General features: G+C 60.0%; 1 protein-coding gene across 1 annotated transcript; it reads right to left on the bottom strand.

Annotated features, from left to right (window-relative positions):
• Nucleotides 1–371: 371 nt before the first annotated feature.
• On the bottom strand, nt 372–16957 carry MYO1F (myosin IF). Its single transcript, XM_082072136.1, has 28 exons — nt 16840–16957; nt 12690–12827; nt 11585–11674; nt 11008–11102; nt 10127–10214; nt 9844–9933; nt 9565–9696; nt 9358–9492; nt 9141–9273; nt 8269–8465; nt 8068–8148; nt 7850–7936; nt 7627–7713; nt 7200–7367; nt 6559–6644; nt 6102–6183; nt 5891–5997; nt 5601–5699; nt 5383–5527; nt 4619–4733; nt 3823–3992; nt 3544–3689; nt 3117–3263; nt 2890–3038; nt 2564–2647; nt 2222–2423; nt 1390–1556; nt 372–1295 (listed from the first exon to the last, which is right to left on the bottom strand). The coding sequence occupies exons 1-28, from the start codon at nt 16840–16842 to the stop codon at nt 1219–1221; spliced, it is 3300 nt and encodes a 1099-aa protein (XP_081928262.1). The 5' UTR covers nt 16843–16957; the 3' UTR covers nt 372–1218.
• Nucleotides 16958–17046: the final 89 nt, after the last annotated feature.

Here is a 17046-nt window from a genome sequence, read left to right on the forward strand (position 1 = left end):
GGGTCCTCGGAGCATCCTGTGGTTTCTCAGAGCCCCTTGGGAAGCCCTGGACCCCTTAGCATCCCAGGCACCCCAAGCCTTTTGGAGCTCCCTAAACACCCCAGAGCACCCTGCACCCCTTAGACCATCCCAGGCTCCTCTGAGCACCCCAAGTTCCTTAGAGCACCCCAGAGTCCTTGGAGCATCACAAGCGCATCAGATCATCCACACCCCAAAGAGCCCAAGCCCCTTGGAGCCTCCCAGGACCCTCAGAGCACCCAGAGTCCCCCGGAGCACCCCAGTGAGTGCCCAACCTGGCCCAGCTCCCACCTGCCAGCAGGGCTGGGGTGCCGCCCACCCCCCTCCAGCCCCAGAGAAGGTGCAGAAAGGAGTTTCCTAAACCCCAGAGCTATTTTGTTTTCATTGCAATGGAAACAGAGGCTCTGCTCCTCCCCACAAAGCTCTGCAGTGCAAGGACTCTTAAAAACCTGTGGTTTACAGGAAAAAAAATATCACTCCAAGGATGGCAGGGGTTGTAAAAACCCGTGATGGGGAGGCCCAACCACCATTGGAGGACTTCACATCCCAGCAGCCTCCTGCTGCGTTCTGCTCCGGAGACACAGGGTTCCCTGAACCCCTCTGTACCCCCATCTCTGGGGCAAGGGCTGTGCTGCTGGGGGGCAGCCCCAGCGGGGCTGTGGGAGGAAGAGGAGGGCTGGGGCCGAGGCTGAGGCAGCGCTGCAGCGCAGCGGCTGGCGTCACTTCCTCCGGCGCACGACCCGTCGGGAGGAGCAGGAGCGGTGCAGGGATGAGCCCGACATGTCAGCACCGTCCGTCCTTCTCCCTGCTGCAAACCGCCCGGAACAACCCCCGCGTGGACTCAGCGCCCCTCCAAAAGACCTCCTCAGATTTGCTGAGTCTGATTATTTACTGTAATTATTAACAATAATTCTATTTATACCCCAGAATCACCAAAGCGGTTCCACTCCCAGGGTATGAAGAAGCAGCAAAGAGCCGGTCCTTGCTGCACAGAGGCCACCAGCTAAAGCAGCTGCGAGATTCGGTGGCTGCCACCGGCACAGCCCGGCAGCCAGGACGGGCCAGGGGGCTTGTGAAGAAGCGCTTGTGCAGTGCCAGTGTCGGTGGACAATGGCCACGGAGCCACCACCGGCCCCTTCGGCACAGCCTCGCTGGAGATAGGGTGGGAGGATGGTGATCCCCTCTTCGGCATGTGGCTGCTCAGATCTTCTGCACATAGTTCCCAGGAAAAAGCCCTTCCTTGCCATGCAGCCGCCCTTTCCACCAGCCGGAGATATCTGGGAAAGGGGGAAGAAGAAGACCTTGGTGAGGCGCGGTGCTGCCGTGGGGCACGGTGGGGAGGAGCGGGGCAGGGCAGGGGCCCAGCGGCACCTTCCAGCAGGATGTCGATGACGTCTCCAACGTTGAAGCTGAGCTCGTCCACGTCCTGCCCGATGTACTGGTAGAGCGCCCGGCAGCGCGGCACCGTCACCTTGGGCTGCGGCTTGGGACGCCCGGCCGGGGGCGGGCGCTGGCTCAGGCTGCGCCGGCGCTGCATGCTGCGGGCATGGGGAAACGTGTCCACAGCGGGGACAGCGGGGAGCAGGGTGTGCTGCACCCTCCGTCCGTCCTGCTGTGCCCCACCAAGGGGGTGCTCTGTGCCTGCAGCCCGGGTGGGTCACAGAATCGTAGAATCATTTTGGTTGGAAAAGCCCCTCAAAATCATCGAGTCCAACCATAACCCAGCCCTGGCACTGCCCCATGTCCTGAGAACCTCATGCCCGTCTGTCCAGCCCTCCAGGGATGGTGACTCCAGCACTGCCCTGGGCAGCCTGTTCCAATGCCCCACAGCCCTTTGGGGAAGAAATTGTTTCTAAATCCAACCTCAACCTCCCCTGGCGCAACTTGAGGCCGTTTCCTCTGCTCCTGGCGCTTGTTCCTGGGGAGCAGAGCCCAACCCCCCTGGCTCCAAGCTCCTTTCAGGCAGTTCAGAGATCAGAAGGTCTCCCCTCAGCTCCCGTTCTCCAGCTGAACCCCCCAGTGCCTGAACTGGGAGAACTGGGGTGTGCTGAAGCCTGGGAGATGCTGTTCAGGTTGCCCAGAGCTGGTGGGGCTGTTGCTGGGTTGGGCAGCTGAGCTGCTCAGAGGGGAAAGAGCATCTCCTGGGGCCGATGGTGGTGGGAGGGGAGGATGGGGCTGGGGGAGATGTGGGTACAGGACCTACCCGGCCACCCCCTGGTCAGGCACATTGAGGAAATCCATGTTCTGCTCAGACGGGGGTCTCGTCTTGGGCTGGCGGCCGGTGTTTCGAGGGGGCAGAGCTGCAGCTGGTGGCCCCCGCACCTGCTTCTGGGGCGCCGTGTAGGTGTCGTGCTGGGCCTGGCCATTGCCACGTGGGAACTGGGGTGCCCCATTCCTGCAGGTGCCTGGAAGACCCCCCACACCGGGGATGGTGCATTACAGGGGGCCCAGGCTCAGCTTGCACCCCCCTGGGAGTGCAGCACTGGCTGGATTCAGGCTGGGGTCCCCCCTTCCCTGGACACCCCCTTGGCACTGCCCTGCTCACCTCTGGGTGCTGGTGGGACATTTCGGGAGGGTGCTGGACACCTGCTGCCACCTCTGCTCTGCGTTGCTCCTTTCCTCATGGGCTCTGGGGGGGACGTGAGCCCCCAGTTAAGTGAAGGTCCTCAGCGCTGAGCTCCCCTTTTTCCCAAAACACCCCATTCTGCCCCATCACCCGAGCAGAACCGGGTCCCTCCTGGGTGAAACGCAAACCCCGCAGGGCTGGGGGACACGCCGGCTCACCCCAATGTCCCCAGGCCTCCTGCTGTGTCCTGTGGCCCCAGTGCTCCTGTCCCCCCCACTGCCACCCCCAGGCCTCCTGGCACTCACTGGCATTCCTGGGGAGCCCGTCCCCGATGCTGACCGTAAGGGTTTTGCCTCCGGCTTTGAGGACAGCCACGTCGCCCTGTCCTCTGATGAAGGTGACATTGCGGGTGCCACCACCGCCCCAGCCCTCCTTCTTCACCCGAAACTGTAGTCTGGGGAGAGAGGGGTTGTGAGGCCACAGGGACAGGACCCTGTCCTGCTTTGCCACCTCTCCCATTCCCCATCCTTACGTGTCCTTGAAGGAGAGGCACAGCTTGGTGTGGGTGAGCTCCTCATAGCGTTTGCACAACAGGCTGATCAGCTCCGTCTTGAAGATGGACTCCAAAAAACTGTCGGCATTGCTCTCGTGGAGGATGAAGAAATCATCCTGCCTGGTGCTGGGGAAGCAACCCCGGCATGGGGGTGTCAATGGGGGACAAGGCTGGTGCCAACCGGTGCCAGGGTGGAGCTGCGATACCCTGGGGGAACCGGGTCCACCCCAAGCAAATTTGGAGGGCGATTGAGCTGGAAACCTCTGTGGCATCCAAAGCTCCATCTGTGGGGAGCCCCATCCCCATGGCTCGGTGCCTGGGTGCCTTTGCGGGTGAGGGGCTGGGGGCAGTGGGGGATGGAGATGCCGGTGGAGCTGGTGGGTGAAGCCCATGCTAAGGGACGCACCTCAGCGAGACGCCGCTCACCGCCTGCAGCTCCACCTTCTTCTTGAGCACCTCCTTGATCTGCCCCTTCTCAGGACCTTTCTTCACCTTCTCCCGCCCGATCACGTAGAAGCACTTGGGGGTGAGGATGAAGTCCCGCTTGATGGGCTGGGAAAGCGGGGAAACAGGGGTGTGGGGGTGTCTGCAGGGGGGCACAAGCCCCCTACACACACATCCCACCCAAGGGCAGCCACCATTAGCCACAGCCTGGCCTGTCCCAAGCCCTGCGTGTGCATCGTACCTTAAACCTCCGGTCATACTTAGTGATGGAGTCGGCAAAGTCGATCCGCTCCCGCTTGGCCAGGAACTGGCGCAGCTCCGGCCGCTCCTCCATGCCCAGGTAATCGCCCACGAAATTCCTGTTGATGCTGTTCCTCCTCCGCTCTTTGAAGTTGTAGAGGATGTTGGAGGCTGTGTGGGAACCCAAAGAGATGCTGATGACACAGGGCTCTGCACCAGTGGCCTTGGTCCCTCCTGCCCTCCCAAACCAACTGTGGGCTCCATGGGGACTGTGGCAGCAAGAAGCAGGGCTCGTTTTATGCCACAGGAGGAATCTGAGCTGCTCGAGCTTGGTTGGCTTTGAAACCCATTAATTGCCCTCAAAAAAACTTGTGCTGTGGGAGGGAGGGACCCAGCTGCTGTGTTTTTCCCATTGATTTTTCACTGGGAGGGTGGGAAAATGCCAGTGATGGGGTCAGGCGGTGACCACCAGCCTTTCCCATCCCTCTGCAAACACCGACTCTCAGCTGCTCCTCTCCATCTCCGTGCAGGCAATTAAATGAGGAGTGAGATAGCAAGAGGTTCCAGTTTCTGTCCTACAGCCCCTCCCAGGGCTGGAAATAGGAGCAAGAAATCCACACCCTCCTTTGGGATGTAGGAAATGACCTGGGCAGCTCACTGTACTGCCCTCACTCTCCTCCTTGTTAGTGTCACAATTCGGAGCTGGCTGCTGCTCTGCTGCGGCTCCAGCAGTAGGGCTGTCCCCAGCGAAGGGCACGCTAAAAGAGGTGTCTGGGTGCTGGTGTCCCCATCTTTACCCTCCTCTCGCATCTGCTCATATTTCCGGATGGCGACGTGCCGGCGCCAGGCCTTCTGGATCACCCGGGCAAAGCCGTCGAATTTGCGCTCCCGCATCTCTTCAAGGAGGAAAAGCTGTGGGGGTACACGGGGTGATGAGCCAGGGGCCCCCCAGCCCCTGTGCTGCATCACTTATCATAGAATCATAGAATCACAGATGGTTTGTGTTGCAGGACCCTTCCCAGCTCCCCCAGTGCCCCCCCTGCCATGACAGGGACATCTTCACCAGCTCAGGCTGCTCAGAGCCCCGTCCAGCCTGGCCTGGGATGTCTCCAGGGATGGTTCAGCCACCACCTCTCTGGCCAACCTGGGCCAGGCTCTCACCACCCTCAGGGCAACAATTCCTTCCTCGTGTCCAGCCTGAATCTCCCTCCTCTAGTTTAAAACCATCACCCCTTGTCCTGTCACAACAGGCCCTGCTCAAAAGTCTGTCCCCATCTTTCCTATCGGCCACTTTTAAGTCCAAAAATAAGGTCTCCCTGGAGCTTCTCTTCTCCAACTGAACACCCCAGCTCTCTCAGCCTGTCCCCCAGCAGAGCTGTTCCAGCCTCGGGTCATTCCTGTGGCTCCTCTGGCCCCTCTCCAGCAGGTCCATATGTGTCTGTGCTGAGGACCCAGAGCTGGACCAGCACTGCAGGGGGGTCTCACTACAGCGATGCTCAGTGTGTGCAGCACCCCTGGGGATGGTGGGTTGTGGGATGAGGGGCAGAGCTTTGTCACCTACCGATTCGGGGTTCTTGACAAACACCTTGCTCCGACCCATCTGGTACTGGTCCGGGTCCATGTTGACGGAGCGCAGCAAGTGCTGCACCCCTTGCCGCTCATCCCCGCGCCAGGACGGCCACGTCTCAGGGGTGAGGATGGCATAGCTGCCAGGAGAAGGGACGTGAGTCATGACCACGCTGCAGAGACCCCCAAAGCCCCATCCAGGTGGCCTCTCACCGTTGCAGGAATTTGTGGAAGAGTCGGCGGTAGGCAAAACCTGCCCGGCGCACTCGGATGTTCTCCTTCAGCCCCAGGTACTCGACTTGGTGCTTCACCCTGCGGAGCCGGGAGGGACACAGCAGGGATGGCAGGTGGGTGGGGGACATGCCCAGTGCCTTTGGCCACAGAGGGACCAGCCCAGAGGTGCAGCTTTTGGATGAAAACTGGTCTTGGCCGCATCCCCATCGCTGGGTCCTGCTCCCTGGGCTCCTTCGTCTCCCCAATACCTCACGGAGCACCTCTGTTACCTGCTCTCCTCCCAGTCCCGGGGTTTCTTGGTCTCGTTGGGCTTGATGCAGCGGATGTAGTGTGGCGTGCACTTCATTAGCGTGTTCACCAGGTCATTAGCCTGTTTCTGTTGCAAGGATCGACCTCTGTAGCGTTAAAGGCATTGGTGGGAGCCCATCACCCTGTTACTGCCTCAGAAGCAGCTGCTGTCCCACAGCCTCCAGGACGTACCTTGATTTTGGAGCCTGCGGTGGTCGGTCGTCCCTTTTTGTCAGAATCAAGTTTTTCTGGGAAAAGCATCCGGATGAAACCGCTGAAAAGCAGGTGACAGTCCCTGGGTGAGAGCCGCCAGGCTCCCCAAGCTCAGCAGGTGCTGAGCTGGAACCAGCTCCAGCTCTACTTGCTGCTGCCAGGAAATCCTGCACTGTCCCCCTGGACTGGCCCCAGGCCGAGCAGATGGGTGCTGGTGAGCACCCCCCTTCCCAGCCCTGCACCCCTGGGTGCTGCTGCCCTCAATGGGGGATGCTGCTGGTACCCCGCGGGGTGATGCGGGATGCTCAGCACCCTGAGCTGTGGCTCCAGCAGAGGCAGGACCAGCAAAGCTTTATGTTCTGGATGTTGAGGATGCTGCCCTCTGCCCCAGCCCTTTTGGGGTGGCCCCCAGGACCGTAGTGCTGCCAGGACTCACTATTCGCTGCTCTGCATGAGCTCGATCAAGTCGGTGAAGAGCACATCCCGATTGCGCTCACAGAAGCCGTTCACATCATAGGAGACCTGGCGGCAGGAATCATAGAATCAAAGAATCATTTTAGTTGGAAAAGACTCTTAAGATAATAGAGTCCAACCATTCCCCCAGCCCTGGCACTGCCCCATGTCCTGAGAACCTCATGTCCGTCTGTCCAGCCCTCCAAGGATGGTGACTCCAGCACTGCTCTGGGCAGCCTGTTCCAATGCCCCACAGCCCTTTGGGGAAGAAATTGTTCCCAATATTCAATCTAAGCCTCCTGTTCTCCAGCTGAAACCCCAGGTCCCTCAGCCGCTCCCATCACACTTGGTGCTCCAGCCCCTTCCTCAGCTCTGTTCCCTTCTCTCAACTCGCTCCAGCACCTCAAGGGCTTTATTGGCATAGGGGGCCAAAAACTGGCCCCAGGATTTGAGATTCGGGCTCCCCAGTGCCCAGCACAGGGATGGTCAGCGCCCTGGGCCTGCTGGCCACACTGTTCTTCATACAAGCCAGAATACCGGTGGCCTCTTGGCCACCTGGGCACACACCGGCTCACGTTCAGCTCGGCGCCGTGGGGTGCAGGATCTGGGTGTGGGGTGCTGTACCTTGCCTGCGTAGTGGTGGATGACGAAGCCCGAGCTCCAGCTGTTGAAGTGCTCATGGGTGCCCACGGCCGCCTGCAGCTTCTGCAGCAGGGTCTGGTCCGCCCCCTCGCCGGTGGCGTGCATGGTGGCACAGACGTCATCCAGGACACTCATGATCCCGGGGGGGTTCTGGGGGAGGGACAGTGACGCTGTGCGTGTTTAAAGGCTCAATCCTGCACCTGGCTGTGCTCAAGTGCCCTGCACTGGTCAAAGTTGCTTCATGCTGAACCACAGCTTAGGACGCAGAGCTGCTGCTCTCCCAGGGATGCTCCCTGGTAGGACCAACTGATGCCACCTGTCCCCAGAAGCACCCAGCCCATCCAACACCCCCATCCCTGGGTGTCTTGGCTCCCCGAGTGAGCTCCCCAGGGGAGACGACCTCACTCACCAGCTTGTTCTCTATCAGGTCGCACACCACCTTGTTGTTGAAGTACTGAATCTGGGTCCACTTGATCCCCTCCTGCACATATTCCTCCTGGGGAAGCACAGGGAGATCTGGGGGAGACACCCCACAGCCACCCTTCTCCAGCGCAGCACTGGGACCAGCTGGTGGTGGGGTGCGGGAACTGGGGTGCTGGTGCAGTCCCCCCACAACCCGGTCCCCCCTGTACCTGCTCTGCCTTCAGGGTCAGCTCTATGAAGATCTGCTGCAGCTTCTCATTCACAAAGTTAATGCAGAATTGCTCAAAGCCATTTTTCTGCGAAAGAGCAGAGGATGAAAAGAGTAGATGGGGCTAAATCATGTGAAGATGCCCCTGCTCATGGCAGGGTTTGGATTGGATGAACTTGGAAGGTCCCTTCCAACCCAAACCATTCTGTGATTCTATACCTGGAATATTTCAAAGCCATAGATGTCCAGCACCCCGATGCTGTACTCCTCATACGGCTTCTGCATTGCCCGGTTGATAGACTGCAGAGAGAGATGGGACGAGCCTCTTTCACTGGGGTGTGCGGTGGTGGGGCCAGGAGCGGATGGTGAGCATCCCCTCCACGGCACGGCCGCGCTCAGCCCGTCCCCGGGACCACGCACCTCCACGAGGAAGTCGAAGACGCGGGCGTAGAGCCCCTTGGCCAGGGCGTCCCGGGTGTAAGCCGCCTGCTCCACGTTGAGGGTGACGGTGATGGACTCGGAGCGGCCGCCCCACTTGCTGTCCATTTTCCTGCTGGTGACCTTCTCGTTGAGGCGGTTCTGGTCGATGCCCAGCAGGTAGGCAGGGAAGGCCAAGGCTGGGCGAAAGGGGGAACGGTCAGGGCTCCCCGCTCCCTGCACACCCCTGTCATGCTGCCCACAGCCACTGCTGGACATCCCAGTCCTGTCCCACTGCAAAGGACAGCAGTGGTGCAGCAGCTGGGGATGTGGGATGTGGTCCTTTCCTCTGCTAAATCACAGCAAGCGACTCCTGACATCTGTCCCCTTGCTAATTCCCTTGCTTCTCCCAAGTAACAAGCACCAGGAGCAGAGGAAACAGCCTGAAGTTGCACCAGGGGAGGTTGAGGTTGGATGTGGGGAACAATTTCTTCCCCAAAGGGCTGTGGGGCATTGGAACAGGCTGCCCAGGGCAGTGCTGGAGTCACCATCCCTGGAGGGCTGGACAGACGGACATGAGGTTCTCAGGACATGGGGCAGTGCTGGGGTGGGGAACGGTTGGACTCTATTATCTCGAGTGTCTCTTCCAAGCAAAATGATTCTATGATTCTGTGATTCTGCGATTCTAATTAAGCTCTAGTTGTGCCATTTGCTTGCTGCCCCGGTTTCCCCATGTCTAATACGGAGAAGATGCCAATGCTGCCTCTCTCCTCTGCCAGGGGATTTGCGTTATGGGGAGTTTGCAACTCGTTGCCAAATGTCTCTGTGGGTGTCTCCACTTGTCCCCCCTGCAGCAGGGGGAGCTTGCTACTCACAGTCAGCATTTTCCACCCGAGCGTAGTTGCCTTCCTCCCGAAAGCTGATGTTGCCCAGGTGTAAGATCCCCGCCACGATCTGCAGCACCAGCTGCTGGTCCTCGCCCCGGATGCCGATGACCTGCATGGCGTTCTGGGGGCACGGGGACCCCATCAGCCCCTGCCCAGTCTCCCTTTGATACTCTCCCTTTGGGGACTCCCGCTCTAGGGCACTCACCATGGTCTCATGGAAGTCGCTGCGGTCATCTGTGCCCTCCACCTGGTATGTGTCCGACTGGTTCAGGTAGTAGTAATAATCCGGGCTCATGATCCCCAAGTTCTGCCGCTGCTCTTGGGACGCCCCTTCGATGAGCTGGGACAGAAACAGGGGCTGCGGTCACCCGGCCCCTGCAGCAGCCTGGCTGGCTCTGTGTCCCCCCCATACCTGGTAGTAGATGTGGAAATTCCTCTCGCACTCGTTCTGGCTCACCACCCGTGACTTCTCCAGCAGAAAGTTGGAGATCTTCCCGCCGTCGGGCTCGCCGCCCCGGCTGAACTGGATCTCGAAGTACTTCCCCTGCCCCGGCACAGTGGCCACTCAGAGCCGCAGCTGGGGGACCCCTTGCCCCCCATATTCTCTCCCTTTATGCCACCACACCAGGAGCTTTGCCGGGATGGATCCCAGCTGCAACGTCGACCCTCTGCACCTGCCCCTGTGACTTACGAAGCGGCTGGAGTTGTTGTTGCGGACGGTTTTGGCGTTGCCGAAGGCTTCCAGCAGCGGGTTGGACTGCAGGATGATGTCCTTCACGTGCTGGGGGCAGAGGAGGGGAAGGAGCTGAGCAGGGGGGGCACACACCTGCACCCCACTGCAGCAGCTCTGCCTTCAGGCTGGGGACAAACCAGGGGCTTTGTGTGTCTCCAGCCCTGGAGCCACCATCAGATGAGGGAGCGGTTGGGTTGGGAGGCAAAGCGATGCACGATGGCAGCATGGGGAGCAGCTGTACCTGCACTTTCTCGCCACCCCCGGACACTTTGGAGATGTAGCCCATGATGTATTTGGCTGCCACTGTTTTCCCGGCCCCGCTTTCTCCGCTGTACAAATGTTAAAGCAGAGTTGTGAGACAGCGCCTGGCCCTGAGTGCACCGGAGTGGGATGCTGGATTAGAGCCAGGGGGTGACAGTGGGTGATGGGGGTTGTGGCCACTCTCCTGCTGTGCACCCTGAGTGTGTGGCAGTGCTAGTGCTGGGGACAGGGCTGTCCCGGTGCTCTGGGGATGCTCTGGGACAGAACAATGAGGGTGGTGAGAGCCTGGCCCAGGTTGGCCAGAGAGGTGGTGGATGAACCATCCCTGGAGACATCCCAGGCCAGGCTGGACGGGGCTCTGAGCAACCTAAGCTGGTGAAGATGTCCCTGCTCATGGCTGGGGTGGCACAAGGTGATCTCTAAGGTCCATTCCAACCCAAACTATTCTGTCATTCTATGCTAAGTGGGGCTGGAGCAAGGCTGGGTGAGAAGCTGCTCTGGGAGCTGTTGTATTTCTTGTTGCTGGATTTTGGAGGGGAAGAGGGAGATTTAGGAGCCTTGAGGGGAAGTCTCTGCCCTTGCCCCACATCCTGACCATTTCCCTTGCAACACTCAGCCGGAAAAGACGTGTTGCACAAGGCTCAGGCCCTGCTGTGGACATCCCGGTCGCAGCCCCGCCTGGTGCTCATGGCCCAGGACACCGGGGTCCCTTCATGGACTCCCATGTTCTGGGTTCCCTGGGACCCACCACTGGGTTTCAGCCACCTCTTGCCACTGTGTTTAGCTGGGATGACCCCAGGGTGTGGGGACAAAGGGTGACTGGTGTCAGGGGGTCCCCAGCTGCACCCACGTACCCCCTACCTGATGATGACGCACTGGTTCTCCCCATCGATCAGCATGTTGCGGTACATGTTATCGGTCAGGGCGTAGATATGGGGGGGATTTTCATACTGAGCCTAAACAGGGGACAAGAACAACAGTGCTGAGCACAGAGCAGCCATCAGCAATCAGCCCTGAACCTCCCCCCCCAAATCCCCTCAACCCTGCCCACACATATTGCACAAGGCGCTGGCACCCGGCGGGGATGGGGAATTAATCCCTTGCCACAAACACGAGGTAATCAGCAGCACGTCAGATGGTTTTCTTCATCTCTCCCCTCCTCCTCGGGAAGCTCCTTGTGGCAGAGCTGCTCGCTCGGCCTGAATTTTCCCATGTTTGGGTTGCTTTGGTGTGTTTTTATAAGCAGAATTTCCCAGGAATGTGGATTTGCTCCTGACTCTCGTTACTGACTCTCCATCAATGTGTTTGGGAAGCACTGACTTCTGCAGCACCCAAAGGGAGGATGGGGACACTCACGGGACAACCCCCAGGTGTTTTGTACCAAATTAAACCCAGTACACCCCCGGCCAACCCCCCGAATGTCACACAGCATCCTCACCGCCCCCTGGTACAGCTCAACCTCCCGGTCGGTGAAGTACGGCATCTGCTTGAAGGGGTTGACGGAGATGAGCACCGGCCCGATGTAGGTCTGAGCGGCAGGTTAAGGTCCATGTGTCCTTTCCCGTGTCCTTTCCTATGTCCTGCTGTCCCTTCCTTCCCCGACTGTTGTGTTGGGAGGTGATGCCAACAGCAACAACAGCAAGAATGTGTTGGGGGGGTCCCTGCCTCTGCCTGGAAGCTGCACCAGGGATATCAGGGTTTCCAGCTCGGGTGCAGACAGAGCTGCTGCTGCCAGTTGTCCCCAGGGTGTCCCCGCAGCGTGACCAGCGCAGGGCACAGCAGGAGCATCCCTGCAGCTTTGTGCTGCCTTAATCTGGCTGCAGATCAGCTCCAAAAGCATAATTTCCAGCATCCCGCAGCCTTCCAGCGTTCGCCCTCCACTCAGCTGCTCACACTCCATCCGCGGTTCCATCTCCATTGTATAAGCAGGGAAACTGAGGCACGGAGATGGGGTTACTGCTGGCTCCTGCCTTCCTCAGCTCCCCCTGTAGCCTCTCCATGTCACCCATGATGGAAAAGTGGGGAGTTGTGCCTGGAGATGCTGCAGATGGGGATGAGCCCCCAGTGCCCCGGGGGAAGCTGGAGGTTGGGGCCAGAGCAGGGTCCATGGGTGACCCCAAGTGCTCCATGTCCTGCCCACCCGGCAGCAGGGGAGGGGGAAGAGCAGCCGGGGGGCAGGAAGAGAGGGGCTTTTCTGGGAAATGCAGAAGCGTGGGGTGTTGAGTCACGACCAGGCGGGCTCTGCGCGCAGCAGCACAGAAGACATAGAAAAAGGAAGAGGCCGTATGGGGTATTTCTTTCCTCAAAAAAAAAAAAGCCAACCCCTAAACACATTTAAAGCCCCAGGGCTGCCGAAAGAGCGGGGAGGATGGCTGCGTCACCGCCAGCCCGGGACAGAGCATCGCCTTGTAAGGCAGAGCCGCATCTTCATGGAAACCGCAGCTGCTCGCAGCGGCACTGGGACAGCCCCGGTTTGACCCGCAAAGCCTTGGAGCAAAGCCCTGCCGCTGCCTGTCCCCGTCCCGCTGCCCCGGGAAGGATACAAAGATGTAATCGTCCATAAAACGCTTCTTGAGGTTCTCCACAATGGCCTCCTCGGAGATCTTGGAGAGCAGGACCATGTCGTCCACCCCACTCTGCTTGACATTGTGGCTCTGCCAGTGGAAGCGTTCCTTGCTGCCCTGCGGGAGAGGGTCACAGCCACTGCCCTGGGGCCACAAGCCTGGATCCGGACCCAGCCACCCCCAAACTGCTGGTAGAATCACAGAACAGTTTGGGTTGCAGGGTCCTTCCCAGCTCCCCAGTGCCCCCCCTGCCATGACAGGGACATCTTCACCAGCTCAGGGTGCTCAGACCCCGTCCAGCCTGGCCTGGGATGTCTCCAGGGATGGTTCATCCACCACCTCTCTGGCCAACCTGGGCCAGGCTCTCCCCACCCTCAGGGCCAACAATTCCTTCCTCATGTCCAGCCCGGTCATTATAACCAGCCCAGCTGTGGCTTCAAACTGGCACCTTCAGGTGGTGCAAAGATGAGTGTTTTGGCCACACTGGGAATTTGCAAAGCTGCAAATCTCAGCTCTGCTGCACCCAGACTTGTCCTATCTCTCTGGCCGGATCCTGCCTCCCTGCAGATCTGCCACCCTAAAGAGAAGCTTAGGACCTGCAGGTGTCTTTATAACATCACTCCTGCTCCTTCTGGAGGTAATGAAGGGCTAAAGAAGCAATTACTGCACAGGCTTTGCTGATGAGTCAAAGGGGCGGCAAAAATAACCCAAGTGAAGGCCAAAACTTGCAGCCGGTGGGGGCATCCCCCAGCACCACCCATCCTCTGCATCCGCTTTGCACTGGGGCAGGGGTGTGACTGTGTCCCTGTCACCCCTTCCAACCTGCCCAGAGAGACACCAGCACCCACTTTCCAGCTGCCCACCAGCTCTGTCCTCTGGGGCCGTGGGGCAGCAGGAAAACTGGGCTGTGATTTAAGCCCTTGTGGTGCTAAAACCAACCCTGGGTGGGGGGTAAGATTTCACTGTGCGAAACAGAAAACTGCTCCAAGGCCCCTTGTCATCAATGCTGCAGAGGAAACACAGCCCTGGTGCCCGTGTGTCCCCGGCGCGGTGCCGGGAGGGGACACCCCACCTGGACCTGCCCACGGGTTTTCTGTGCCCGTCCCGCCGGTTCTGCTTTCCCCCCAGCGCTCCCGGCACCGATTTCACTTCTCCTCCCCCCCGTCGCCCCCAGCCTCTTACTCTTTCCATTTCCCTTTTCTTCTCTTCCCCTTTTGCTTCATTTTCCTGCTGGCTCTCAAGATTTCAGGCCTCCAGACCTCGCTGCTTTCGCGCTCTCTCATCTGCCCCTGATTTTCATGGGCTGCCCGCGCCCCCCAGCACCCACCCTGGGATGCTCCGCACAACCCGGCACCATCGCCATGGGGACAGAGGGACCATCGTGGAGGGGTTGGGTAGCATCGCGCTGCTCTGCCCGGCTGGGCTGCTGGGCTTTGCGACCCAAAAAACCATCCATTTCCCTCCCAAGCGCAACTCAAGCCCGCAGAGTTGGCAGAGGGGCTTTTGGGGTTGTTGACCCACCGCCTTCCCTTGGGACACGGAGACCTGGGTCAGCTCAGGGGGCCCAAGGGGGCCGGGGCTGCTCGTGCAGCCTGAAACTGCACCGGGCGCTTCTGCTCTTCCTCCCATTTGTTGCTTATGGGCTCTTTTCTTGCCCTTCCCCTCCTCTTCCTCCCCTCCATCCTAACAAGCCCCTGGAAAGGACACCTGGGAGAGCACAGATGGGCTCAGGCTCTCACTCCAGGTCACTCTGCTGTCACACAGGGACTGGCAGTGACCCCGGGAGCCCCCCAGCTCCAACCCACCCTGGCCACAACCTCCTGCTCCACGTGGAGCGGGTCAGGGGTCCCACACTTTGGTTTCCCATCCTCTAACTCCATCCCCCCCCCCGGCACAGCCACCCTGGGCTCGCGCGGCTGGTTCTGGCACCAAATTAAGGCAAATATGAGCGTTTCCTGTATTGTAAGCTTGTCACTTTTGAGCTGACACCTGAAGTTTCTCCCGCAGTCACACTCAGAGCTGCCAGCAGCCTGTGCCTTGGCGACACCTCCTCTTCCTCCAGGCGCAGGGTCGGTGCTTTCCTGGCCAGGGCACCTGGTGCAGCACAGCAGCAGGGAAAGCACCCGCTCGCTTTAAATGAAGGTTTGTCCCCGATATCTGCAGGGCCGTGGTTGTTTCCACTGGGGTTCTGGGAACACAAAGTCTGCCGGGTTTTCCTCAGAGGTGGCGCAGGGGGTTTGCAGGGTCAGGACTCGCTAAGCTGGGGAAAAGCCTCGTGGGGAGGATGAAGAGGAGTGATGCTCCTCGAATCTGTGACGTGGCCTGAGCTCAGCACCCAGCGAGCCCTTGAGGGGCAGCGGTGGCACAAACTGGGTTTGCTTTCTGAGGTTTGGGCAGCGGTTCCTCGGTTCCCTCCTCTGTCCCAGGCCAAAGCGTCCCCAGGGAAGGGGACTAATGGGTGGCTTGGACCAAGTGTCTACATGAGGCCATTTCATCCTTGGGCCAAGAAGGGAGCAGCTTTTGGCAGCCCTTGGCCTCGCAGGTGCTATTTGCAGCCACTTTGCACAAGGGACGTTGCTCTGCTGGTGTCCCCATGCACGATCCCATCAGATCCCCAGCTGCGGGATGGGGACCATCCCCGCTGCCCGTCCCTGGGCTTGCGGATGCACACAGGACGGCTGAGGCAGGGAGGGAGCGGCCCTGTGGCAGTGATCACAAAACATCATCTGTTTTTCTTCAAAGCTCCGGTCTGAGCACCACAAACCCCTGTGAGCGGGGAGCAGACGCAGCCCAAGGTGGCACCTTTCATCTCAAGATGGGGCAAGCCCAGAGGAGCCAACACCTTAAAACCACAGGAAGCCTCAAGAAGAGCAGCACAGGGTGTTACATCGCTGTCCCCCCCTGGCTCCCGGGACCGGCAGCATCTGGGGATGGGGCATTTCCACAGCATTTTGGGGAGGGGTCTGGCCTGGAGCTGGGAGCTCATGGCTGCGCAGCTCCCCGGCCCGTCATGAAGCCACAAAACATCGTTGTGTCTCTTGTGGTGGTGGGGAGGGGACAGTGTCTTGCAGAAGACAGCATCTGAGCAGCCTCTTGGAGGTGACAACCACAACTGCGGGGTGGAGAAGGCTCCGTGTCAGCCTGGCCACTGTCCCCTTCCCGGCCGGGCGGAAATGTCTGGGGACAGCGTCACCCCCCGAGAGAGCAGAGCCGTGGGCTGCAGGACGTGGCTGTGGCCACACTGTGCAGACTCTTCATGCCTGAGCATCTGCCTCATTTTGAGAGCTCTTCTCTTCCTCTTCTGCCTCCAGACCAACCTGCAGCTCTGGCTGCTGCACTGTGTTCTGTCTATGGCCCCTGTTCCCTGCATGTGCCCTGGGTGCAAGGTCTGACCTTGGGCACAAACACCCGGAAGGTCCCTCCCAGCTTAGAGCCAGCCTAGAGGGGTACAGCTGCCCCCAGCAGCACCATGCACCATGCTCTGCCTGCATCCTGCACCATGCATCATGCTCTGCCTGCATCCTGCACCATGCACCATACTCTGCCTGCATCCTGCACCATGCTCTGCCTGCATCCTGCACCATGCACCATACTCTGCCTGCATCCTGCACCATGCTCTGCCTGCACCCTGCACCATGCATGATGCTCTGCCTGCACCCTGCACCTTGCTCTGCCTGCACCACGAGTGCTGAAACCAGAAGCGCTGGTGGGAAGTTGGGCCAAGAGGAACACAAGGCTTCTCTCTCTTGCGGGTACCGCACCGGTGACAGCAAAATCAAAGCCACTTTGTGTCGGCCCATCTTCACCATCTGGTGCCCTCGGTCCTGCTCGGGTCAGTGCTCCGGGGGCACCACCCTGCACCCAGCACCCAGCACCCATCCCTGGCTGCTCCCCACCGCTGCCTCAGCCCCAGCTCCGCTCCCTGTCCCCAGCCCCAGGCAGCACCGTCCCCTCTCCAGTGGGGACACTGGGGGGGCTCCTGGCGCCTCCCAGAAAGCAGAAAAGAACCACGATGGGCGCAGGAGAGGACAGGGCTGACCCCGAGGGGGCAGGAGGAGAGGGTGACACCCCCAGGGTGCCAGAGGGGGCCGGCGCGGGGGGGGCCCAGCGAGGGACCCCGTGCACTCACCATGGTGTCCCTGCGTCCCTCCCGCGCACAGGGCACACGGGGCTCCTGTCACCGAGGGCTCGTGGCCATCCCGAGGCACCTTGTGTTTCTGACTACAAATTGCAACTGATTTTTTTTTTTCTTTCCTCCTCCCACTTCCTCATTTTGTGCCAAACTGGGGGTGGGGAGGATGAGGGTGGCTCTGTGCTGCGGGGGGGCCTTGGCGTG

The sequence above is a fragment of the Streptopelia decaocto genome (genome assembly GCF_964273445.1).
Source record: "Streptopelia decaocto genome assembly, chromosome: 24".
In the NCBI taxonomy this organism is placed as follows: Eukaryota; Metazoa; Chordata; class Aves; order Columbiformes; family Columbidae; genus Streptopelia; species Streptopelia decaocto.

Bases quoted from the DNA above. Each gene is read 5' to 3' on its own strand.
- MYO1F (XM_082072136.1), bottom strand. The intron at 5,528-5,600 runs GTGAGAGGCCAC...TTCTCCTGGCAG, and splicing joins TTCCACAAATTCCTGCAACG to CTATGCCATCCTCACCCCTG. The intron at 3,690-3,822 runs GTACGATGCACA...CCGCTTTCCCAG, and splicing joins AGTATGACCGGAGGTTTAAG to CCCATCAAGCGGGACTTCAT.